Consider the following 24,486-nt stretch of genomic DNA (forward strand, 5'->3'; position numbering starts at 1 on the left):
GTTTTAAATCAGTAAATTGCTGTAAGCTATCTTGCTGAGTAGCTAGCTAGTATCTTTAATGCTACTTTTTATTGTGGAGTGTTATAATAGCTAACTAACATTAGCTATCAGCTAATTAGCTATGTAGCTAGCTAACTGTGAAGAGAAATACACAAAGCAGAAAGTTTCTTTTTGGAGCAAAAAGCTTTTTGGCTCTACTGTTTAATCTGCTTTCACCAAGTCTAACATATATTGTGTAGAGAGCAACTGCAAGCCTTCTAGCTAGCTAAGTTAGCTGATGTTAGCTAGCTAGCTGACTCTATCTAGCAAAGGCAGCTACATTTATATCACAAATCAGTAAATAATGAAGGTTTTTATAGATGTCTAAACAGAGAACCTCACCTTGTCCTCTTTACGTGTCTTTACTTGTGTAGTGTATTCAGCTTCATGGCTGACATGTGAACTTATCTGGAAATATACGATGACTCAGAATATGGACATGCTTAACAGATAAGGGGGAATAAAGAAACATAAAGGAAACAGAGAAAATAAAAGAATAAGAAAATAAGAGGAAAGGAAGGTTGAAGTAAAAGTGTAGGAAAGCCTCATTAGTAACGATAAGCTGAGCTAAATCACACCATGTGAGATTAATGAAGGTTGGGCTCTTATCTTCTTAACGGGAAGACGTGTGTATATCAGTCACTGCGTGAAAGTTGCTTTTGAGAAATAGTCGGATTAGGAATAAAGAACAAGTAACAACCCTGGAGTAAAAATAGAAGAACAATAAAAATAAAAATGAGTGAATACAAGTTGGAGAGAAATAGGAATAAAGAGGAAAGTGAGACGAAGAGAAAGGAGAATATAAGGCAGGCGGTTTTAGACGGGCCTAAAATCCTGGAAAATCACTAGGTGAAGTTCAGGTCAGTTGTAAAGAACTGTGAGGTGTAATATTAAAAATTCATCTGTAACTTGAAGGAAAATATACAGCTTTCAGACACTGGCACCATGTCCAAATCTGTGGATTTCAGACATTTTGGCTGAAAGGCCAATTTAAATGAAAAGTGACCAATCACTTGTTTTGCTTCAGGCTTCCAAGAAGATATTTAATTTAGACAACACTGATACTTATTTAGAGAGATGCTGGATGATTGTCAGTAAAACATCTCAAGACAAACACAAATCATGCAGAAATTATTTAATGAAACAAGCAGGTGAAATCACACGACCATCTGTTTTTAATACACCTCTCAGAACAACGTTACACACATCATCAGTGATGTTACCTGGGGTCATTGGGTGTTTCAGGTCTTTCAGCAACACACACCCTCGCCCAGGCGGCCCAACCAGTGTCCAGATCCCCCTGCTTAATCCACAGCCACCAGAGATGCTTTCTCTGCAGCATCAGAGATCTTCCCGATGGCTTTTCTACTGTGCAGCCCTCTGATTCCCAACCTCTTGAGAGTCCTGCAGAGTAACTGACCTACGAAGCCTCTGCACCCAACATCGATAGGGTCTCACCAGGTCTTCCATTCCCTGCTTCAGTACTCGCTTACCAGCTCCTCATACTGAGCCCTCTTCTTCTCAAAAGCCTCCTCCGTCCGAGCTTTAGCCGTTAGCTCCATTAGGCCCACTTGTCTTGTTGTTTCAGACATCAGTAACAGATCTGTCCTGAGCATGGTCTCCACGATGGTGGTAGGAAATTTGAGCTGCCTGTCTAGGTTCACCTTCAGCTGTCAGTCCCTTGCTGTTGCCAGAAACCCCCCTGCCTGGCCTGGGCATCGTTTTTCTTTCGCCACGGCTTTATCAAATGTAATGGAGTGCTTTGCTGTTTGTTGCTGCCTGCTGAAGAAGATGCCCATGCTGATGACATCTGCTATGACCCTCAGCACCTGGTCATGGCGTTAATGATAGCACCCTTCTCTCAGGGCTTTGGGGCAGCAGCTCAAGATGTGTTCCAACGATCCTTTTCTCTGGCACAGTGGGCACCCCGGTGTTTCTGCCAGGTCCCAGCAGAAGAGGCTGGATGGACTGGACTAGAGCGAACTTCCTCCACTCCTGCTCGGACCTCCTCCTGGGCCAAGTAACGACTTTCTTTCCCCGTCCTGACGCCACTGCTCCCACCAGTACATTGTGCTGAAGCTGAGCTTCTGCCTGATCCTCCACTTCTTGAGCTCCCCACTTCCTGCTCGCCACAGTGATTTTGTTGTCAGTTGAGTCTCTGTACAACAGCACCTCTCCTGCACGGTAACCTTAGGCTCCTCTGAAGGGGAGTTGTAGCTTGGTCTTCCACCCATACAAGGCAATGCTGCTGAGGCCCAGCCACTGAGCCCAGCCACCTCCGCAGGTGTTGGATGACCTTCCTCTCAAAGCCTTCGACAGTGGTCAGTGGCATGTCATAGACCAGCAGGGGGACGAGCAGAAGTGGTAGAATGCCATGCTGGTACATCCAGGCCTTGAACTTGCCTGGCAGCTCCGACTTGTCCACTGCTGTTAGCCAACATCCCAGCTCTCTGCCAGTTGCTTGGAGTGCAGCAGTGTCCCTCAGGGTGCAGCCAAAAACCTTACCACTTTTTAACAGACTTTTCACTGACGGATGGGATCTGGACACCTCCAAGGGAGAAGTGGAAATTGTGAGTGACCTTCTCCCTCTTCAGTACCAGAGATCGGGACCATCGGGGCCCAAGTGAAGAGACGTTGCAGGCCTTGAAGAATCCGTCTGCATCCGAGTACTGATGTTGGTCACCATCAAATTTCCTTTAAATATTACATTAATAATTCCAGTGCCAGCCGGGCCCGCCACCTCCATTCCACTGCCAGAGGCACCTGACGCCTCAGCTCCAGTGCCGGCTCCACAGTCCTCTGCTCCTGTGCCGGCGGTCTCATCCACCTTGGATCGTGTACCACGGTCGATCCCCAGAACTGTGCCAAGCTGGCCCCTCGGACAGCACCTCAGTCACACCTGTGTTTCTGTCTGGCCGCACCATTTACTCACAAGCCCTTGGCTCTGTTTGTTTTTGTCATTTCTAGCCCCGCCTGTTCCTCAATGATCCAACCTGTGTCTCTGTACTAGCCACGCCCCCTTGTTAGCTCCAGGTGCTCCTTGTCTGTCTGTGTATACGTACCTCTTTGTTTCGGCCTGCTCTTGTCTGGTTTTGGGCATGTGTATGTTTTCATGTGGGTTCAGGGTATGTTGGCTGGGCCTGTTTGGTTTGTTTCTGTTAGTTTTGTTTGTTAGTCTTAGAACTAGTTGTTTGTTTAACCGTGATTTGGACTCCTAACAGCTATAATTCAGCAGGGAGTTTTCACCTAATAAAGGGTCGGGGGTTTTATATTATGCAGGGGTGAAGTACCCGACTATGCTGCTAACATCCATAAGTTACATTTACTGCATTAATTGAATATTAATTAAATGATTAAGATGTGAACAGTCATTCAGAGTGGGATTACTCTGAAGTCTGAATTCTTCACAGTGGTGGTGAATGGAAGCAGAAAGCTGAAGCTCTATAAGCTCCCTCACTGAATGTTATTACACTGAATGGTTATGAATACACCGCCTGATGCCCGAGACACTGTTTTACCACAGTTCTGAGATCAGTTCATTAAAACGGTGATGTGCTACATGAGTGTACAGTGTTACTCTGATGATAGACCCCCTGCATGAGGCAGGAGGATAAACAAAATGACCGTCACTAAGAAATGGCTTACAAAACATTTTATTGATACTTAGGAGGTGGAGAAGATGTCCTGGAGTCCTGATGACCTGTATGCAGGAGTGTGGGATGGAGAACTTCAACATGGAGCTTTTGCTTGTCCCTGGAGTCTGCCCTGTGACGGAGCAATCACCGTCCAGTGAAAGGAATTAGGGATGAGCTGCTAGCCCCCTTATTATAAGACCACAGCTCAAACACACACACACACGGAAAGGAGCAGCAGAGGACAGAGACTCGGAGAGACTAATAACTAATAACCAGTGGCTGAGGCCAGTCCAACCCAGCCAGGGTGGATGGCTGACCACCCTCGCCTGTTGGCTTCTAGCCCCAAACCTGGTCTCGTGCCAGTTATGTCCCTCCTGGCCCTGGGCCAGATTTGCAGGGGTGAGGGGGTCACCCAGAAGCGTGTGCCACAGCGGCTATCGAGGGCGACTTCATGGCTGCCTCCAGCAATGCCCATTGCCACAGCGTGCCAGGACACAACCCTGCTGGTGCTCCAAGCTCCGATGCAGGCATGTGTCCGAGAGGGCGCGCTGGAGCTACAAACAGCTGCCCACATGCATGTCCCAAAAGACATGCACAACCAGGCAACCATGCGGGCTGGGCCTCGGACAGCCACGGCTCCCTACGGTGACCCCACCACCCTCCTCCCCTCTCTGCTCCGGCCTAACCACCTGACCACGTCGGCTCCTGTTCCTGTCCCAGCTGCTCCTGTCTCCATGCAAGGTGCCCTAATCCCTGTGTCAGCTCCTGCTCACATGGCGACTCCGTGGCCCTGGAGTCAGTGACATGGATCGCCCCTACCGGGCTTTTGCCAGCTCCCAAATCTGTGCCCAGGCTGGTCTCACAGACAGTTGAACAGACTTTTTCTTTACAGTTTTGCCCAATTCCCTCCCCAATTTTAGATCCTTATTCCTGATCTGGTGCCTATCCTTATCCCTGTTACTGTCTAACGTAAAACATCAAACCCCTAGTGAGCAAGCCAACGGCGACAGTGGCAAGGAAAAACTCCCTCAAAGCTGGAGGAAGAAACCTTGGGAGGAACCAAGACTCACATGGGGGACCCATCCTCCTCTGGTCAGAACTACTTATAAATTATTATAGTCACCGGATCACCAAATAAGTCTGTCTACTGTCTGTACCCCTGTCCAGTCTTCTGTTGTTTGATGTTTTCTGGTCCTCCTCATGCCACCTCCTGTTCAGGACAAGAACCTGTGAATGATGTTACTTGGCCTCAAAGCAGGACAGGCCAACGGCGAAGGCTTGCAGCGCGCTTAAGGGGGAGCTGTAGTCCAGGGCGAAGGAGTCCTCGTCCATGCGACCAAACTGCATAATGACCAAGTCCTCTGTGGAGACACAAGCAGAGAGACCGATCATGAGTCAGAGAGAGTACAGAGCTACGGCAGAGTGGGAGAGAGAGACCGATGGAGAGAATAGAGAAGAAAGCAAGTAAAGGCTGTTGAACTTACGTTTTTTAGGGAAGGAGAGCTGAAAGTTCTTAGAAGAGGGTCTTTTAGCTCTTCCGTGGAAGTCAAGCACGTATCCCTCTTTCTCCTCGTCCCACCGTGGAGCTTTGTTCTGCAGTCTGATCTTGTTGCTACATGGCTCCTGTACTGGTTTTCCCTGTTAACAGTAAAAACACAGGAATATTAAGAAAACTCTCTATATGACTCCTAAGTAGAACAAAGTCCCAATCATTTAATAAGCTATTATTTATAAGCAGGGATACTGATTACAGTACGGGAAGTGACTGAGACAGGGCGGTCTTACCTCTGAAGGCTCCTTCTTGCACAGGCAGGGAAGGACGACTGTTGTCTTCTCTGAGATCTTCTTCCACCTCAGAAAGCTGTTCTCCTGCAAGTAGAACACACAGCATGAGTCAAGTCATTTGTGGCACTGGGCAGAACCCAGTACGAGTGTGTGTGTGTGTGTGTACAGTGTGTGTGTGTGACGGCATGTACTTACGTAGCGGATGGTTGCGAGCTCCTGCTCATTGTGGTTCTCCACTAGAGGAACTTCATCGTTCACACCAGGGTTGGTTCTGTTGCCGTACAGTGTGAACTCCGTCCGATTTTTATTGCACCTGTAAGAAACACAGAGAAGCTTTAGAACACATGATCTTGACCTGCTGAGAGAGGGGGACTGGACTTTGGTCAGAAATCTCTACGTACCTCAGTAGACCCACAGCACTCCCACCATCCACAGACTCGCCTACTTGGATCTCAAAGGTGTTCCTGTGATCCACCTTTCTCGCCACCATCAACAACTGCTGAGGAAGAGGAGCAGAGAGAGAGGTTAGAGTTCACTAAGATGCTGTAGAGTTTAAATAGTGATTGGTCTCGGCCACAACAGGACGTTAATCCTGGACCTCATGACTGCCCAGCATATCACTGACCTCTTTGCTGTCGTCTCCCTCCTTGAACATTCGGTAGGTGGGACCGTCCTTGTTCCGCCTGTCCCGCTCCACGCAGCACTTCGCCATGTTGCCCTCTGGACGCGGCTGCCGCAAGATCTCCTGCAGCTTGTCCACCTTGCTGCTTTTAGCCTCTTTTGGAGCCTCCGAGTTCTCTGAGGGCTCTCTTCGATGGTCGGCTTCCTCAGGACCAGCGCTGCTCTCCTGGTCCACCACACTGTCCTCCTCAGTGGAAGTTGTGGAGGAATCAGCTGGAGAGGGAGGTATGGCTTCAGGCTCCTCCTCAGGCTCTGGGATTGTGTTGAGGGGCTTGACGCTGATGAACCGGGGTCCTCCACTGGAAGAGACTGTCTTGTCCTGCTCTTTCTCCAGCTCAGGGTTCTCCTCCTTCTTTTCCTGAGATGAGAACCCGGTTTTCCCGTTCCCTCTGAAGCCCCTGCGACGAGCTCCCTCCTCCGCCGCTCTGAAGAGACGCTCTCCTGGAGCGAACATCTTCTTCAGCAGCTCCCTCTTCCGCTGCCTCGCTTTCTGTATGTGCTCCTGCCTGGCCTCCTGGATCTTCTGGGTCTCTTGCTGTCTCTCTACCTCTCTCTGTCTCACCTCCTCCTCTCTCTCTATCTCTCTCTTTCTCTCCTCCTCTCTCTCTACCTCTCTCTGTCTCACCTCCTCTCTCTCTACCTCTCTCTGTCTCTCCTCCTCTCTCTCCATCTCCCTCTTTCTCTCCTCCTCTCTCTCTACCTCTTTCTGTCTCACCTCCTCCTCTCTCTCCATCTCTCTCTTTCTCTCCTCTCTCTCTACCTCTCTCTGTCTCACCTCCTCCTCTCTCTCCATCTCCCTTTTTCTCTCCTCCATCTTTCTTAACTCCTGTTCTCTCTCAATCTCTTTCTTCATCTCCTCCAGCTTTCTCTCCATCTCCTTCTCCTTCTCCTCCATCCTCCTCCTCTCTCTCTCCATCTCCTCTTCTTTCTCCTTCAGCTCTCTTACCATCTTCTGCTCCAGGGCTCGCTCTCTCTCAGCCCTGATTTTCTCCTCTCTCCTTCTCTCCATCTTCAGCCGCCTCTGATGCAGCTTCTCCTCCTGCAGCTTTACCATCTCTCTCTCCATCTCCCTCTTTCTTTCCTCCTCTCTCTTTCTTACCTGCTCTCGCTCCATCTCCATCTTTCTCTCCATCTCTCTTTTTCTAACCTCTATCTTTCGCTCCATCTCTCTCTTTCTTACCTCCTGCTCTTTCTCCATCTCCCTCTTGCTTACCTCCTGCTCTCTCTCCATCTCTTGCTTCATCTCCTCCAGCTTTCTCTGCATGTCCTTCTCCTCCATCCTCCTCTTCTCCCTCTCCACCTCCTCTTCTTTCTCCTTCAGCTCTCTTTCCAGCTTCTTCTCCAGGGCTCGCTCTCTCTCAGCCTGAAGCTGAAGCTCCTCCTTCTTCTTCTTCTCCTCCCTCTGTTCCTCCTCTCGTTCCTCCATCATCTGTTTCCTAATCTCCCTCTTTCTTACCTCCTTCTCTCTCTTCCTCTCCAACCGGTCCTCACACCTCCTCTCGTCCTCACTCCAACGCTCCATCTGCACCACTTTCTCCTTCATCTCCCTCAGCTGCCTCCTCAGGATCTCCTCTCTCTCTCTCCACTCCAGCTGCTCCTCCTCTCTCTCTTTCTGGATCTGCTGAAGGAGGAGCAGGCTCTCTCTCTCCACGTTGGACGTGCTCTTCAGCTCCTGCTCCTCCTCCCTTCTCAGTTCCTTCCAGTTGCTCCACCAATCCTTTTCTCTCCTCTCCTGCATCTCTCTCTCCCACTCTCGCTGCCTCCTCCTCATGTCCAAGCTCCTCTCCTCCGCCTCCATCTTCTTCAGCTTCCTCTTCAGCAGCTTCAGCTTCCTCTCAGACTTCCTCCTCTCCGTCTGAAGCCGGTGGAACCACTCGTCCTCCCTCTGCCGCTCCAGGGCTCGGCTGTCATCGCGGCAGCTGAAGAATTTGGAGCAGAAGTTGCTCCAGAAACACTGCAGCTCTCGTACCCACTGCATCTGGAGCAATCCAGCTGTGAGCCTCACCTTTCCTCCTGGGGACACACTGCTGAATGAGGCCCCTAGTTCCAAGCACCTGCTTCTTATACTTGGAACCTGCCCGTTGCCATGGAAATGCTTCTATTGGCTCCGCCCCCATTCCAGGCCATTATGACATCACCCACTGCCTCAAACTGCAAATTCCTCCCAGTCTGAACTGAATTACAGGACAGCGTCTGAACAGCGACCCAGAATGAGTCTCTAATAATACATTTATTTATTATTATTATTATATATTTATTATAATATAATACATTATAACACATTTATTATATTATTATATGATTATTATTTCACTGAAAATATGGAATATCACTACTGGAATTCCCTGATTGGGAAAATACAGTGGAAACAAGCACAGCTGACCCCTTTAAACACTGTCCACATGTCCAATAAAGAGAAACGGCTACACTAGAAGAGACGCTACAACTGAATTTATCTATGTAATTCTCTCTTACAGAAAATTATTTACAATATTATATATTAAATTATTATTTTTTAATATTATAACTAACTACAAATTCTAAATGAACCCCAAAGCATTAGGGGAGCACTCCTGTGCCACTGTATCATCATGTCTTATTGTGGGTTAATTAAATTTATCAGATCGTGGCCTTTATGAAATCTATTAGCTCTTACAGTTGAACCAGAAGTTTACATTCACTATATAAAAAAACACATATGCATTTTTTTCTCACTGTCTGACATGAAATCAGAATAAACTTTTCCTGTTTTAGGTCAATTAGGATTACCTAAATTATTTCTATTTGCTAAATGCCAGAATAATGAGAGGGAATTTTTCAGGCAATTTTTATTACTTTCTTCAAAGTAAAAGTTTAAATACATTTCATTAGTATTTGGTATCATTGCTCTTAAACTGTATGACTTAGGTTAAACGTTTTGGATATCCTTCCACAAGCTTCTCACAATCGTTGGCAGGAATTTTGTCCCATTCCTCCTGACAGAACTGGTGTAACTGAGCCATGTTTGTAGGCCGCCTTGCTCGCACATGCCTTTTCAGCTCTGCTCGTACATTTTCAATAGGACTGAGATCAGGGCTTTGTGATGGCCACTCCAAAACATTGACTTTGTCCTTAAGCCACTTTGTAAGCAGTTTGGCAGTCTGCTTTGGGTCATTGTCCATTTGGAAGACCCTTTTGCACCCAAGCTTTCACTTCCTGGCTGATGTCTTGAGATGTTGCATGATGCTGCCACCCCCATGTTTCACAGTTGGAATGGTGTTCTCAGGCTTGCAAGCTTCCCCCTTTTTCCTCCAAACATAACGATGCTCATTATGGCCAAACAGTTCAGTTTGAGTTTCGTCAGACCACAGGACATGTCTCCAAAAATGAAGGTCTTTGTCCCTGTGTGCATTTGCAAACATTAATCTGTCTTTTTTCTGTTTCTTTTGGAGTAATGGCTTCTTCCTGGCAGAGTGGCCTTTTAGCCCATGTGGATACAGGACTCGTTTCACTGGGGATAATGACACACTCTTACCAGCTTCAGCCAGCATCTCCACAAGGTCTTTAGCTTTTGTTCTTGGGTTGATTTGGACACATTTTGGACCAAAGCACGTCGTTCATCTCTGGGACACAGAGCCTGCCTCCTTCCTCAGCGGTATGATGGCTGGACACTCCCATCTTGTTTGTAGTTGCATATAATTGTTTGTACAGATGAACGAGGAACCTTCAGGCTTCTGGAAATTTCACCCAAGGATGAGCCAGACTTGTGCAGGTCCACAATTCTCTTCCTGATCTCTTGGCTGATTTCTTTACACTTTCTCATGATGTCACACAAAGAAGCAGTGAGTTTCAGGTGTGCCTTAAAATACCTCCACAGGTGTGTCTCTAATTAACTCAGATGTTGCCAATAATCCTATCAGAAGACATGACATCATCATTTAGGCTGTCAGAAGGCATAGTAATCTTAATGTATTTAAACTTTTACTTTAAAGAAAGTATTAAAATTTCTCATTATTCTGTCATTTAGCAAATAGAAATAATTTTAATCCTAATTGACCTAAAACACTAAAAGTTTATTCTGATTTCATGTCAGACAGTGAGGAAAAAAATGCATATGTGTCTTTTTCTATAGTGAATGTAAACTTCTGGTTCAGCTGTATATACTGTCTGTTTCAGGAGATTTCTATCTTTGAGAAGTTCAGTGGAACTGCAAGTGGACATTTTCTGAGGGAACAAGCTCTCACTGCACTACGATCTCCATATCTGGGGACGTTTTCTCCAAACTCTTCATCCGTCAGGACAGAAATCACACTCATGTCGATCTGCAATAAAGAAAAAATGGCTCAAGATCAGTTTTAAGGAGGAGATTCGGTGCCAGATTTGAAAGCAGTCCTAGTGGTGAAATGTGAAATGCGATGTACAAATGACAAATAACAAATTACTGAATAAATAACATGAGGAAAAAGTGTCAAAGCTAAACCTTCTTTACTGCAGAACACATTTATCTTCAGCAGCGATCCACAACACCTGCACTGCATTTCACTGCACAGGGTTTTTAATGTTGCAAATGGAAATGCTCTGTACATCTATGCACTTATTTTTACATTATTATTATTATTATTATTATTACTAAGTTACCTCTGTAGTTTAAGCAACCAACACATATCATTAGCTACACAGCTAACATAGCTAGCTAACAAACTGCTGGTAAAGTGTTAGTTAGCAAACGGTGGGACATATTTGCTAGCTAAATAAAAACTAAAAGTTATGGATACATTTTAATGTAAAACAGAGTTTTAAATCAGTAAATTGCTGTAAGCTATCTTGCTGAGTAGCTAGCTAGTATCTTTAATGCTACTTTTTATTGTGGAGTGTTATAATAGCTAACTAACATTAGCTATCAGCTAATTAGCTATGTAGCTAGCTAACTGTGAAGAGAAATACACAAAGCAGAAAGTTTCTTTTTGGAGCAAAAAGCTTTTTGGCTCTACTGTTTAATCTGCTTTCACCAAGTCTAACATATATTGTGTAGAGAGCAACTGCAAGCCTTCTAGCTAGCTAAGTTAGCTGATGTTAGCTAGCTAGCTGACTCTATCTAGCAAAGGCAGCTACATTTATATCACAAATCAGTAAATAATGAAGGTTTTTATAGATGTCTAAACAGAGAACCTCACCTTGTCCTCTTTACGTGTCTTTACTTGTGTAGTGTATTCAGCTTCATGGCTGACATGTGAACTTATCTGGAAATATACGATGACTCAGAATATGGACATGTTTAACAGATAAGGGGGAATAAAGAAACATAAAGGAAACAGAGAAAATAAAAGAATAAGAAAATAAGAGGAAAGGAAGGTTGAAGTAAAAGTGTAGGAAAGCCTCATTAGTAACGATAAGCTGAGCTAAATCACACCATGTGAGATTAATGAAGGTTGGGCTCTTATCTTCTTAACGGGAAGACGTGTGTATATCAGTCACTGCGTGAAAGTTGGTTTTGAGAAATAGTCGGATTAGGAATAGAGAACAAGTAACAACCCTGGAGTAAAAATAGAAGAACAATAAAAATAAAAATGAGTGAATACAAGTTGGAGAGAAATAGGAATAAAGAGGAAAGTGAGACGAAGAGAAAGGAGAATATAAGGGAGGCGGTTTTAGACGGGCCTAAAATCCTGGAAAATCACTAGGTGAAGTTCAGGTCAGTTGTAAAGAACTGTGAGGTGTAATATTAAAAATTCATCTGTAACTTGAAGGAAAATATACAGCTTTCAGACACTGGCACCATGTCCAAATCTGTGGATTTCAGACATTTTGGCTGAAAGGCCAATTTAAATGAAAAGTGACCAATCACTTGTTTTGCTTCAGGCTTCCAAGAAGATATTTAATTTAGACAACACTGATACTTATTTAGAGAGATGCTGGATGATTGTCAGTAAAACATCTCAAGACAAACACAAATCATGCAGAAATTATTTAATGAAACAAGCAGGTGAAATCACACGACCATCTGTTTTTAATACACCTCTCAGAACAACGTTACACACATCATCAGTGATGTTACCTGGGGTCATTGGGTGTTTCAGGTCTTTCAGCAACACACACCCTCGCCCAGGCGGCCCAACCAGTGTCCAGATCCCCCTGCTTGATCCACAGCCACCAGAGATGCTTTCTCTGCAGCATCAGAGATCTTCCCGATGGCTTTTCTACTGTGCAGCCCTCTGATTCCCAACCTCTTGAGAGTCCTGCAGAGAAACTGCTCTACGAAGCCTCTGCACCCAACATCGATAGGGTCTCACCAGGTCTTACCAGCTCCTCATACTGAGCCCTCTTCTTCTCAAAAGCCTCCTCCGTCCGAGCTTTAGCCGTTAGCTCCATTAGGCCCACTTGTCTTGTCTTCAGACATCAGTAACAGATCTGTCCTGAGCATGGTCTCTACGATGGTGGTAGGAAATTTGAGCTGCCTGTCTAGGTTCACCTTCAGCTGTCAGTCCCTTGCTGTTGTCAGAAACCCCCCTGCCTGGCCTGGGCATCGTTTTTATTTCGCCACGGCTTTATCAAATGTAATGGAGTGCTTTGCTGTTTGTTGCTGCCTCCTGAGGAAGATGCCCATGCTGATGACATCTGCTATGACCCTCAGCACCTGGTCATGGCGTTAATGATAGCACCCTTCTCTCAGGGCTTTGGGGCAGCAGCTCAAGATGTGTTCCAGCGATCCTTTTCTCTGGCACAGTGGGCATGCCGGAGTTTCTGCCAGGTCCCAGCAGAAGAGGCTGGATGGACTGGACTAGAGCGAACTTCCTCCACTCCTGCTCGGACCTCCTCCTGGGCCAAGTAACGACTTTCTTTCCCCTGGACTTGGTTGTAGGAGGGTCATAGTTTGTTACCAAGCCCAGCCCGTCCTGATGCCACTACTCCCACCAGTACATTGTGCTGAAGCTGAGTTTCTGCCTGATCCTGCACTTCTTGAGCTCCCCACTTCCTGCCAGTCCTCACTTCAATGCTCTCCACAGTGATTTTGTTGTCAGTTGAGTCTCTGTACAACAGCACCTCTCCTGCACGGTAACCTTAGGCTCCTCTGAAGGGGAGTTGTAGCTTGGTCTTCCACCCATACAAGGCAATGCTGCTGAGGCCCAGCCACTGAGCCCAGCCACCTCCGCAGGTGTTGGGTGACCTTTCTCTCAAAGCCTTCGACGGTGGTCAGTGGCATGTCATAGACCAGCAGGGGGACGAGCAGAAGTGGTAGAATGCCATGCTGGTACATCCAGGCCTTGAACTTGCCTGGCAGCTCCGACTTGGACAGCACCATAGTCACACCTGTGTTTCTGTCTGGCCGCACCATTTACTCACAAGCTCTTGGCTCTGTTTGTTTTTGTCATTTCTAGCCCCGCCTGTTCCTCAATGTTCCAACCTGTGTCTCTGTACTAGCCACGCCCCCTTGTTAGCTCCAGGTGCTCCTAGTCTGTCTGTGTGTACGTACCTCTTTGTTTCGGCCTGCTCTTGTCTGGTTTTGTGCATGTGTATGTTTTCATGTGGGTTCAGGGTATGTTGGCTGGGCCTGTTTGGTTTGTTTCTGTTAGTTTTGTTTGTTAGTCTTAGAACTAGTTGTTTGTTTAACCGTGATTTGGACTCCTAACAGCTTTAATTCAGCAGGGAGTTTTCACCTAATAAAGGGTCGGGGGTTTTATATTATGCAGGGGTGAAGTACCCGACTATGCTGCTGACATCCATAAGTTACATTTACTGCATTAATTGGATATTAATTAAATTATTAAGATGTGAACAGTCATTCAGAGTGGGATTACTCTGAAGTCTGAATTCTTCACAGTGGTGGTGAATGGAAGCAGAAAGCTGAAGCTCTATAAGCTCCCTCACTGAATGTTATTACACTGAATGGTTATGAATACACCGCCTGATGCCCGAGACACTGTTTTACCACAGTTCTGAGATCAGTTCATTAAAACGGTGATGTGCTACATGAGTGTACAGTGTTACTCTGATGATAGACCCCCTGCATGAGGCAGGAGGATAAACAAAATGACCGTCATTAAGAAATGGCTTACAAAACATTTTATTGATACTTAGGAGGTGGAGAAGATGTCCTGGAGTCCTGATGACCTGTATGCAGGAGTGTGGGATGGAGAACTTCAACATGGAGCTTTTGCTTGTCCCTGGAGTCTGCCCTGTGACGGAGTGATCACCGTCTGGTGAAAGGAATTAGGGATGAGCTGCTAGCCCCCTTATTATAAGACCCCAGCTCAAACACACACACACACACGGAAAGGAGCAGCAGAGGACAGAGACTCGGAGAGACTAATAACTAATAACCAGTGGCTGAGGCCAGTCCAACCCAGCCAGGGTGGATGGCTGACCACCCTCGCCTGTTGGCTTCTAGCCCCAAACCTGGTTTCGTGCCAGTTATGTCCCTCCTGGCCCTGGGCCAGATTCGCAAGGGTGAGGGGGGCACCCAGAAGCGTGTGCCACAGCGGCAATCGAGGGCGACTTCATGGCTGCCTCCAGCAATGCCCATTGCCACAGCGTGCCAGGACACAACCCTGCTGGTGCTCCAAGCTCCGATGCAGGCATGTGTCCGAGAGGGCGCGCTGGAGCTACAAACAGCTGCCCACATGCATGTCCCAAAAGACATGCACAACCAGGCAACCATGCGGGCTGGGCCTCGGACAGCCACGGCTCCCTACGGTGACCCCACCACCCTCCTCCCCTCTCTGCTCCTGCCTAACCACCTGGCCACGTCGGCTCCTGTTCCTGTCCCAGCTGCTCCTGTGTCCATGCAAGGTGCCATAATCCCTGTGTCAGCTCCTGCTCACATGGCCGCTCCGTGGCCCTGGAGTCAGTGACATTGATCGCCCCTACCGGGCTTTTGCCAGCTCCCAAATCTGTGCCCAGGCTGGTCTCACAGACAGTTGAACAGACTTTTTCTTTACAGTTTTACCCCAATTCCCTCCCCAATTTTAGATCCTTATTCCTGATCTGGTGCCTATCCTTATCCCTGTTACTGTCTAACGTAAAACCTAAAAACCCCTAGTGAGCAAGCCAACGGCGACAGTGGCAAGGAAAAACTCCCTCAAAGCTGGAGGAAGAAACCTTGGGAGGAACCAAGACTCACATGGGGGACCCATCCTCCTCTGGTCAGAACTACTTATAAATTATTATAGTCACCGGATCACCAAAGAAGTCTGTCTACTGTCTGTACCCCTGTCTAGTCTTCTGTTGTTTGGTGTTTTCTGGTCCTCCTCATGCCACCTCCTGTTCAGGACAAGAACCTGTGAATGATGTTACTTGGCCTCAAAGCAGGACAGGCCAACGGCGAAGGCTTGCAGCGCGCTTAAGGGGGAGCTGTAGTCCAGGGCGAAGGAGTCCTCGTCCATGCGACCAAACTGCATAATGACCAAGTCCTCTGTGGAGACACAAGCAGAGAGACCGATCATGAGTCAGAGAGAGTACAGAGCTACGGCAGAGTGGGAGAGAGAGACAGATGGAGAGAATAGAGAAGAAAGCAAGTAAAGGCTGTTGAACTTACGTTTTTTAGGGAAGGAGAGCTGAAAGTTCTTAGAAGAGGGTCTTTTAGCTCTTCCGTGGAAGTCAAGCACGTATCCCTCTTTCTCCTCGTCCCACCGTGGAGCTTTGTTCTGCAGTCTGATCTTGTTGCTACATGGCTCCTGTACTGGTTTTCCCTGTTAACAGTAAAAATACAGGAATATTAAGAAAACTCTCTATATGACTCCTAAGTAGAACAAAGTCCCAATAATTTAATAAGCTATTATTTATAAGCAGTGATACTGATTACAGTACGGGAAGTGACTGAGACAGGGTGGTCTTACCTCTGAAGGCTTCTTCTTGCACAGGCAGGGAAGGACGACTGTTGTCTTCTCTGAGATCTTCTTCCACCTCAGAAAGCTGTTCTCCTGCAAGTAGAACACACAGCATGAGTCAAGTCATCTGTGGCACTGGGCAGAACCCAGCACGAGTGTGTGTGTGTGTGTACAGTGTGTGTGTGTGTGTGTGTGTGTGTGTGACGGCATGTACTCACGTAGCGGATGGTTGCGAGCTCCTGCTCATTGTGGTTCTCCACTAGAGGAACTTCATCGCTCACACCAGGGTTGGTTCTGTTGCCGTACAGCGTGAACTCCGTCCGGTTTTTATTGCACCTGTAAGAAACACAGAGAATCTTTAGAACACATGATCCTGACCTACTGAGAGAGGGGGACTGGACTTTGGTCAGAAATCTCTACGTACCTCAGTAGACCCACAGCACTCCCACCATCCACAGACTCGCCTACTTGGATCTCAAAGGTGTTCCTGTGATCCACCTTCCTCGCCACCATCAACAACTGCTGAGGAAGAGGAGCAGAGAGAGAGGTTAGAGTTCACTAAGATGCAGTAGAGTTTAAATAGTGATTGGTCTCGGCCACAACAGGACGTTAATCCTGGACCTCATGACTGCCCATCATATCACTGACCTCTTTGCTGTCGTCTCCCTCTTTGAACATTCGGTAGGTGGGACCGCCCTTGTTCCGCCTGTCCCGCTCCACGCAACACTTCGCCATGTTGCCCTCTGGACGCGGCTGCCGCAAGATCTCCTGCAGCTTGTCCACCTTGCTGCTTTTAGCCTCTTTTGGAGCCTCCGAATTCTCTGAGGGCTCTCTTCGATGGTCGGCTTTCTCAGGACCAGCGCTGCTCTCCTGGTCCACCACACTGTCCTCCTCAGTGGAAGTTGTGGAGGAATCAGCTGGAGAGGGAGGTATGGCTTCAGGCTCCTCCTCAGGCTCTGGGATTGTGTTGAGGGGCTTGACGCTGATGAACCGGGGTCCTCCACTGGAAGAGACTGGCTTGTCCTGCTCTTTCTCCAGCTCAGGGTTCTCCTCCTTCTTTTCCTGAGATGAGAACCCGGTTTTCCTGTTCCTTCTGAAGCCCCTGCGACGAGCTCCCTCCTCCGCCGCTCTGAAGAGACGCTCTCCTGGAGCGAACATCTTCTTCAGCAGCTCCCTCTTCCGCTGCCTCACTTTCTGTATGTGCTCCTGCCTGGCCTCCTGGATCTTCTGGGCCTCTTGCTGTCTCTCTACCTCTCTCTGTCTCACCTCCTCCTCTCTCTCCATCTCTCTCTTTCTCTCCTCCTCTCTCTCTACCTCTCTCTGTCTCACCTCCTCCTCTCTCTCCATCTCTTTTTTTCTCTCCTGCTCTCTCTCTACCTCTCTCTGTCTCACCTCCTCCTCTCTCTCCATCTCTCTCTTTCTCTCCTCCTCTCTCTCTACCTCTCTCTGTCTCACCTCCTCCTCTCTCTCCATCTCTTTCTTTCTCTCCTCCTCTCTCTCTACCTCTCTCTGTCTCACCTCCTCCTCTCTCTCCATCTCTCTATTTCTCTCCTCCTCTCTCTCTACCTCTCTCCTTCTTACCTCCTGTTCTCTCTCAATCTCTTTCTTCATCTCCTCCAGCTTTCTCTCCATCTCCTTCTCCTCCATCCTCCTCCTCTCCTCTTCTTTCTCCTTCAGCTCTCTTACCATCTTCTGCTCCAGGGCTCGCTCTCTCTCAGCCCTGATTTTCTCTTCTCTCCTTCTCTCCATCTTCAGCCGCCTCTGATGCAGCTTCTCCTCCTGCATCTTTACCATCTCTCTCTCCATCTCCCTCTTTCTCTCCTCCTCTCTCTTTCTTACCTGCTCTCGCTCCATCTCCATCTTTCTCTCTTCCTCTCGCTCCATCTCCATCTTTCTCTCCTCCTCTTTCTCCATCTCTCTCTTCCTTACCTCCTGCTCTCTCTCCATCTCTTGCTTCATCTCCTCCAGCTTTCTCTGCATCTCCATCTCCTTCTCCTCCATCCTCCTCTTCTCCCTCTCCACCTCCTCTTCTTTCTCCTTCAGCTCTCTTTCCAGCTTCTTCTCCAGGGCTCGTTCTCTCTCAGACTGAAGCTGAAGCTCCTCCTCCTTCTTCTTCTCCTCCCTCTGTTCCTCCATCATCTGTTTCCTAATCTCCCTCTTTCTTACCTCCTTCTCTCTCTTCCTCTCCAACCGGTCCTCACACCTCCTCTCGTCCTCACTCCAACGCTCCATCTGCACCACTCTCTCCTTCATCTCCTTCAGCTGCCTCCTCAGGATCTCCTCTCTCTCTCTCCACTCCAGCTGCTCCTCCTCTCTCTCTCTCTGGATCTGCTGAAGGAGGAGCAGGCTCTCTCTCTCCACGTTGGACTTGCTCTTCAGCTCCTGCTCCTCCTCCCTTCTCAGTTCCTTCCAGCTGCTCCACCAATCCTTTTCTCTCCTCTCCTGCATCTCTCTCTCCCTCTCTCGCTGCCTCCTCCTCATGTCCAAGCTCCTCTCCTCCGCCTCCATCTTCTTCAGCTTCCTCTTCAGCAGCTTCAGCTTCCTCTCAGACTTCCTCCTCTCCGTCTGAAGCCGGTGGAACCACTCCTCCTCCCTCTGCCGCTCCAGGGCTCGGCTGTCATCGCGGCAGCTGAAGAATTTGGAGCAGAAGTTGCTCCAGAAACACTGCAGCTCTCGTACCCACTGCATCTGGAGCAATCCAGCTGTGAGCCTCACCTTTCCTCCTGGGGACACACTGCTGAATGAGGCCCCTAGTTCCAAGCACCTGCTTCTTATACTTGGAACCAGCCCGTCGCCATGGAAATGATTCTGTTGGCTCCGCCCCCATTCCAGGCCATTATGACATCACCCACTGCCTCAAACTGCAAATTCCTCCCAGTCTGAACTGAATTACAGGACAGCGTCTGAACAGCGACCCAGAATGAGTCTCTAATAATACATTTATTTATTATTATTATTATATATTTATTATAATATAATACATTATAATACATTTATTATATTATTATATGATTATTATTTCACTGAAAATATGGAATATCACTACTGGAATTCCCTGATTGGGAAAATACAGTGGAAACAAGCACAGCTGACCCCTTTAAACACTGTCCACATGTCCAATAAAGAGAAACGGCTACACTAGAAGAGACGCTACAACTGAATTTATCTATGTAATTCTCTCTTACAGAAAATTATTTATAATATTATATATAAAATTATTATTTTTTAATATTATAACTAACTACAAATCCTAAATGAACCCCAAAGCATTATGGGAGCACTCCTGTGCCACTGTATCATCATGTCATATTATGGGTTAATTAAATTTGTCAGATCGTGGCCTTTATAAAACCTATTAGCTCTTATATACTGTCTGTTTCAGGAGATTTCTATGTTTGATTTGTTCAATTTGTATATAAAAATAAATAATACTGGATTTAAGAGGTGTGTAAGTGCTCCTGTAACCCAGCTATAATAAAGCCCTTTTAGTTGAATGGTAGCCCTTAAATGGGTGCTGCCCCTTTAAGAAAACCGCGGCAGTTTTCGGCAATCTGTCGAAGCTATTTCCCGCAATAGCAGCTGATTTATGGCAAAAACGGCAAGTTTATGTTGAAAAGCATAGACAGGAGAGCACGAGGCTCAGATAGCTTGGAGAGGGGGAAGGAGAGGTTTGATATACTGCAGCCAGCCCCAGCTACCTTCATACCCTTTATTCTGTTTACTGATTCTCCTGCTAGAGTCTCCTGCTAGGCTGGCAGGGCGCTCAGCTTATGTTACTTTGACCGGCTTCAGCAACGCGCGAGAGGCACGTTGGAGAGAGAGAGAGAGAGAGAGAGAGAGAGAGAGAGAGAGAGAGAGAGACAGAGAGAGAGACAGAGAGAGAAAGAGAGAGAGAGAGAGAGAAAGAGAGAGAGAGAGAAAGAGAGAGAGAGAGAGAGAGACAGAGAGAGAGAGACAGAGAGAGAGAGAGAGAGAAAGAGAGACAGAGAGAGAGAGAGAGAGAGAAAGAGAGAGAGAGAGAGAGAGAAAGAGACAGAGAGAGAGAGAGAGAGAGAGACAGAGAGAGAGAGAGAGACAGAGAGAGAGAGAAAGAGAGAGACAGAGAGAGAGAGACAGAGAGAGAGAGAAAGAGAGAGACAGAGAGAGAGAGAGAGAGAGAGAGAGAGACAGAGAGAGAGAGAGAGAGAGACAGAGAGAGAGAGAGACAGAGAGAGAGAGAGACAGAGAGAGAGAGAGATCGAGAAAGAGAGAGAGATGTTGGTCACGACCGTCTTTAGCCTGCATCGGAGCACTTAAGTACACCGCTTAACACACTGAAATTTTTTTTATTGGGTACCCAAATACATATTTTTTTTACACCAACGTTCAGAGTCCAAGGACGGTTCGCATATTATTTTTTTTTTGGACATTCCCAGCGACCATTTTCTAAGGACTGTGCAAGAGAAATCTCAAGGTTCAGTGTTCAGGTTCAGAACTACTTACCTATTTCAACCTATTTCACATGTGTTTAGATCACATTTATAAATGTGAATTTGTGCACATTTTATATTTTCTTTTCATGAATGTCATTGCAAATAATATGTCAGTACAACTCAACGCAAATCCTTCATAAGATGAAAGAAACGCTCCAGTCCAGTAACATTTAGACTTATTGGACCTAGGTAGTACACTGCTACCAGACCCTAAATAAATTCCTTTCAATTCAAGCGTGTCATATGTTTCTGTGGTCATTTGAACTTAATTAAATTTTAATTTAGATTAAAGAATTGTACGCTTGGTTACACTTTCACCAAGTCTAACATATATTGTGTAGAGAGCAACTGCAAGCCTTCTAGCTAGCTAAGTTAGCTGATGTTAGCTAGCTAGCTGACTCTATCTAGCAAAGGCAGCTACATTTATATCACAAATCAGTAAATAATGAAGGTTTTTATAGATGTCTAAACAGAGAACCTCACCTTGTCCTCTTTACGTGTCTTTACTTGTGTAGTGTATTCAGCTTCATGGCTGACATGTGAACTTATCTGGAAATATACGATGACTCAGAATATGGACATGTTTAACAGATAAGGGGGAAATAAAGAAACATAAAGGAAACAGAGAAAATAAAAGAATAAGAAAATAAGAGGAAAGGAAGGTTGAAGTAAAAGTGTAGGAAAGCCTCATTAGTAACGATAAGCTGAGCTAAATCACACCATGTGAGATTAATGAAGGTTGGGCTCTTATCTTCTTAACGGGAAGACGTGTGTATATCAGTCACTGCGTGAAAGTTGGTTTTGAGAAATAGTCGGATTAGGAATAAAGAACAAGTAACAACCCTGGAGTAAAAATAGAAGAACAATAAAAATAAAAATGAGTGAATACAAGTTGGAGAGAAATAGGAATAAAGAGGAAAGTGAGACGAAGAGAAAGGAGAATATAAGGGAGGCGGTTTTAGACGGGCCTAAAATCCTGGAAAATCACTAGGTGAAGTTCAGGTCAGTTGTAAAGAACTGTGAGGTGTAATATTAAAAATTCATCTGTAACTTGAAGGAAAATATACAGCTTTCAGACACTGGCACCATGTCCAAATCTGTGGATTTCAGACATTTTGGCTGAAAGGCCAATTTAAATGAAAAGTGACCAATCACTTGTTTTGCTTCAGGCTTCCAAGAAGATATTTAATTTAGACAACACTGATACTTATTTAGAGAGATGCTGGATGATTGTCAGTAAAACATCTCAAGACAAACACAAATCATGCAGAAATTATTGAATGAAACAAGCAGGTGAAATCACACGACCATCTGTTTTTAATACACCTCTCAGAACAACGTTACACACATCATCAGTGATGTTACCTGGGGTCATTGGGTGTTTCAGGTCTTTCAGCAACACACACCCTCGCCCAGGCGGCCCAACCAGTGTCCAGATCCCCCTGCTTGATCCACAGCCACCAGAGATGCTTTCTCTGCAGCATCAGAGATCTTCCCGATGGCTTTTCTACTGTGCAGCCCTCTGATCCCCAACCTCTTGAGAGTCCTGCAGAGTAACTGACCTACGAAGCCTCTGCACCCAACATCGATAGGGTCTCACCAGGTCTTCCATTCCCTGCTTCAGTACTCGCTTACCAGCTCCTCATACTGAGCCCTCTTCTTCTCAAAAGCCTCCTCCGTCCGAGCTTTAGCCGTTAGCTCCATTAGGCCCACTTGTCTTGTTGTTTCAGACATCAGTAACAGATCTGTCCTGAGCATGGTCTCTATGATGGTGGTAGGAAATTTGAGCTGCCTGTCTAGGTTCACCTTCAGCTGACAGTCCCTTGCTTTTGTCAGAAACCCCCCTGCCTGGCCTGGGCATCGTTTTTATTTCGCCACGGCTTTATCAAATGTAATGGAGTGCTTTGCTGTTTGTTGCTGCCTCCTGAAGTAGATGCCCATGCTGATGACATCTGCTATGACCCTCAGCACCTGGTCATGGCGTTAATGATAGCACCCTTCTCTCAGGGCTTTGGGGCAGCAGCTCAAGATGTGTTCCAGCGATCCTTTTCTCTGGCACAGTGGGCATGCCGGTGTTTCTGCCAGGTCCCAGCAGAAGAGGCTGGATGGACTGGACTAGAGCGAACTTCCTCCACTCCTGCTCGGACCTCCTCCTGGGCCAAGTAACGACTTTCTTTCCCCTGGAATTGGTTGTAGGAGGGTCATAGTTTGTTACCAAGTCCAGCCCGTCCTGATGCCACTACTCCCACCAGTACATTGTGCTGAAGCTGAGCTTCTGCCTGATCCTCCACTTCTTGATCTCCCCACTTCCTGCTAGTCCTCACTTCAATGCTCGCCACAGTGATTTTGTTGTCAGTTGAGTCTCTGTACAACAGCACCTCTCCTGCACGGTAACCTTAGGCTCCTCTGAAGGGGAGTTGTAGCTTGGTCTTCCACCCATACAAGGCAATGCTGCTGAGGCCCAGCCACTGAGCCCAGCCACCTCCGCAGGTGTTGGATGACCTTTCTCTCAAAGCCTTCGACTGTGGTCAGTGGCATGTCATAGACCAGCAGGGGGACGAGCAGAAGTGGTAGAATGCCATGCTGGTACATCCAGGCCTTGAACTTGCCTGGCAGCTCCGACTTGGACAGCACCATAGTCACACCTGTGTTTCTGTCTGGCCGCACCATTTACTCACAAGCCCTTGGCTCTGTTTGTTTTTGTCATTTCTAGCCCCGCCTGTTCCTCAATGATCCAACCTGTGTCTCTGTACTAGCCACGCCCCCTTGTTAGCTCCAGGTGCTCCTTGTCTGTCTGTGTATACGTACCTCTTTGTTTCGGCCTGCTCTTGCCTGGTTTTGTGCATGTGTATGTTTTCATGTGGGTTCAGGGTATGTTGGCTGGGCCTGTTTGGTTTGTTTCTGTTAGTTTTGTTTGTTAGTCTTAGAACTAGTTGTTTGTTTAACCGTGATTTGGACTCCTAACAGCTATAATTCAGCAGGGAGTTTTCACCTAATAAAGGGTCGGGGGTTTTATATTATGCAGGGGTGAAGTACCCGACTATGCTGCTAACATCCATAAGTTACATTTACTGCATTAAATAAATATTAATTAAATGATTAAGATGTGAACAGTCATTCAGAGTGGGATTACTCTGAAGTCTGAATTCTTCACAGTGGTGGTGAATGGAAGCAGAAAGCTGAAGCTCTATAAGCTCCCTCACTGAATGTTATTACACTGAATAGATATGAATACACCGCCTGATGCCCGAGACACTGTTTTACCACAGTTCTGAGATCAGTTCATTAAAACAGTGATGTGCTACATGAGTGTACAGTGTTACTCTGATGATAGACCCCCTGCATGAGGCAGGAGGTTAAACAAAATGACCGTCACTAAGAAATGGCTTACAAAACATTTTATTGATACTTAGGAGGTGGAGAAGATGTCCTGGAGTCCTGATGACCTGTATGCAGGAGTGTGGGATGGAGAACTTCAACATGGAGCTTTTGCTTGTCCCTGGAGTCTGCCCTGTGACGGAGTGATCACCGTCTGGTGAAAGGAATTAGGGATGAGCTGCTAGCCCCCTTATTATAAGACCCCAGCTCAAACACACACACATGGAAAGGAGCAGCAGAGGACAGAGACTCGGAGAGACTAATAACTAATAACCAGTGGCTGAGGCCAGTCCAACCCAGCCAGGGTGGATGGCTGACCACCCTCGCCTGTTGGCTTCTAGCCCCAAACCTGGTTTCGTGCCAGTTATGTCCCTCCTGGCCCTGGGCCAGATTCGCAAGGGTGAGGGGGGCACCCAGAAGCGTGTGCCACAGCGGCAATCGAGGGCGACTTCATGGCTGCCTCCAGCAATGCCCATTGCCACAGCGTGCCAGGACACAACCCTGCTGGTGCTCCAAGCTCCGATGCAGGCATGTGTCCGAGAGGGCGCGCTGGAGCTAAAACAGCTGCCCACATGCATGTCCCAAAAGACATGCACAACCAGGCAACCATGCGGGCTGGGCCTCGGACAGCCACGGCTCCCTACGGTGACCCCACCACCCTCCTCCCCTCTCTGCTCCGGCCTAACCACCTGG

General features: G+C 47.0%; 2 protein-coding genes and 3 pseudogenes across 2 annotated transcripts; all 5 read right to left on the minus strand.

Annotated features, from left to right (window-relative positions):
- Nucleotides 1-1,258: 1,258 nt before the first annotated feature.
- Nucleotides 1,259-2,862, minus strand: LOC140537783 (uncharacterized; annotated as a pseudogene).
- A 1,977-nt stretch (nt 2,863-4,839) lies between these two features.
- LOC140537791 (uncharacterized) lies at nt 4,840-8,118 on the minus strand. Its single transcript, XM_072660048.1, has 8 exons — nt 7,656-8,118; nt 6,373-7,604; nt 6,085-6,327; nt 5,861-5,955; nt 5,655-5,772; nt 5,460-5,543; nt 5,159-5,312; nt 4,840-5,035 (listed from the first exon to the last, which is right to left on the minus strand). Exons 1-8 carry the CDS (start codon nt 8,116-8,118, stop codon nt 4,914-4,916), a joined length of 2,511 nt encoding a protein of 836 aa, XP_072516149.1. The 3' UTR covers nt 4,840-4,913.
- A 3,953-nt stretch (nt 8,119-12,071) lies between these two features.
- LOC140537802 (uncharacterized) lies at nt 12,072-13,452 on the minus strand (annotated as a pseudogene).
- A 1,954-nt stretch (nt 13,453-15,406) lies between these two features.
- On the minus strand, nt 15,407-18,631 carry LOC140572232 (uncharacterized). The gene is made up of 8 exons (XM_072692741.1): nt 18,110-18,631; nt 16,801-18,067; nt 16,592-16,743; nt 16,368-16,462; nt 16,162-16,279; nt 15,953-16,036; nt 15,652-15,805; nt 15,407-15,528 (listed from the first exon to the last, which is right to left on the minus strand). Exons 1-8 carry the CDS (start codon nt 18,629-18,631, stop codon nt 15,407-15,409), a joined length of 2,514 nt encoding a protein of 837 aa, XP_072548842.1.
- Nucleotides 18,632-21,776: 3,145 nt separating this feature from the next.
- On the minus strand, nt 21,777-23,052 carry LOC140537811 (uncharacterized; annotated as a pseudogene).
- Between the last annotated feature and the right edge of the window lie 1,434 nt (nt 23,053-24,486).

Source organism: Salminus brasiliensis, chromosome 1, assembly GCF_030463535.1.
Source record: "Salminus brasiliensis chromosome 1, fSalBra1.hap2, whole genome shotgun sequence".
Classification (NCBI taxonomy): Eukaryota; Metazoa; Chordata; class Actinopteri; order Characiformes; family Bryconidae; genus Salminus; species Salminus brasiliensis.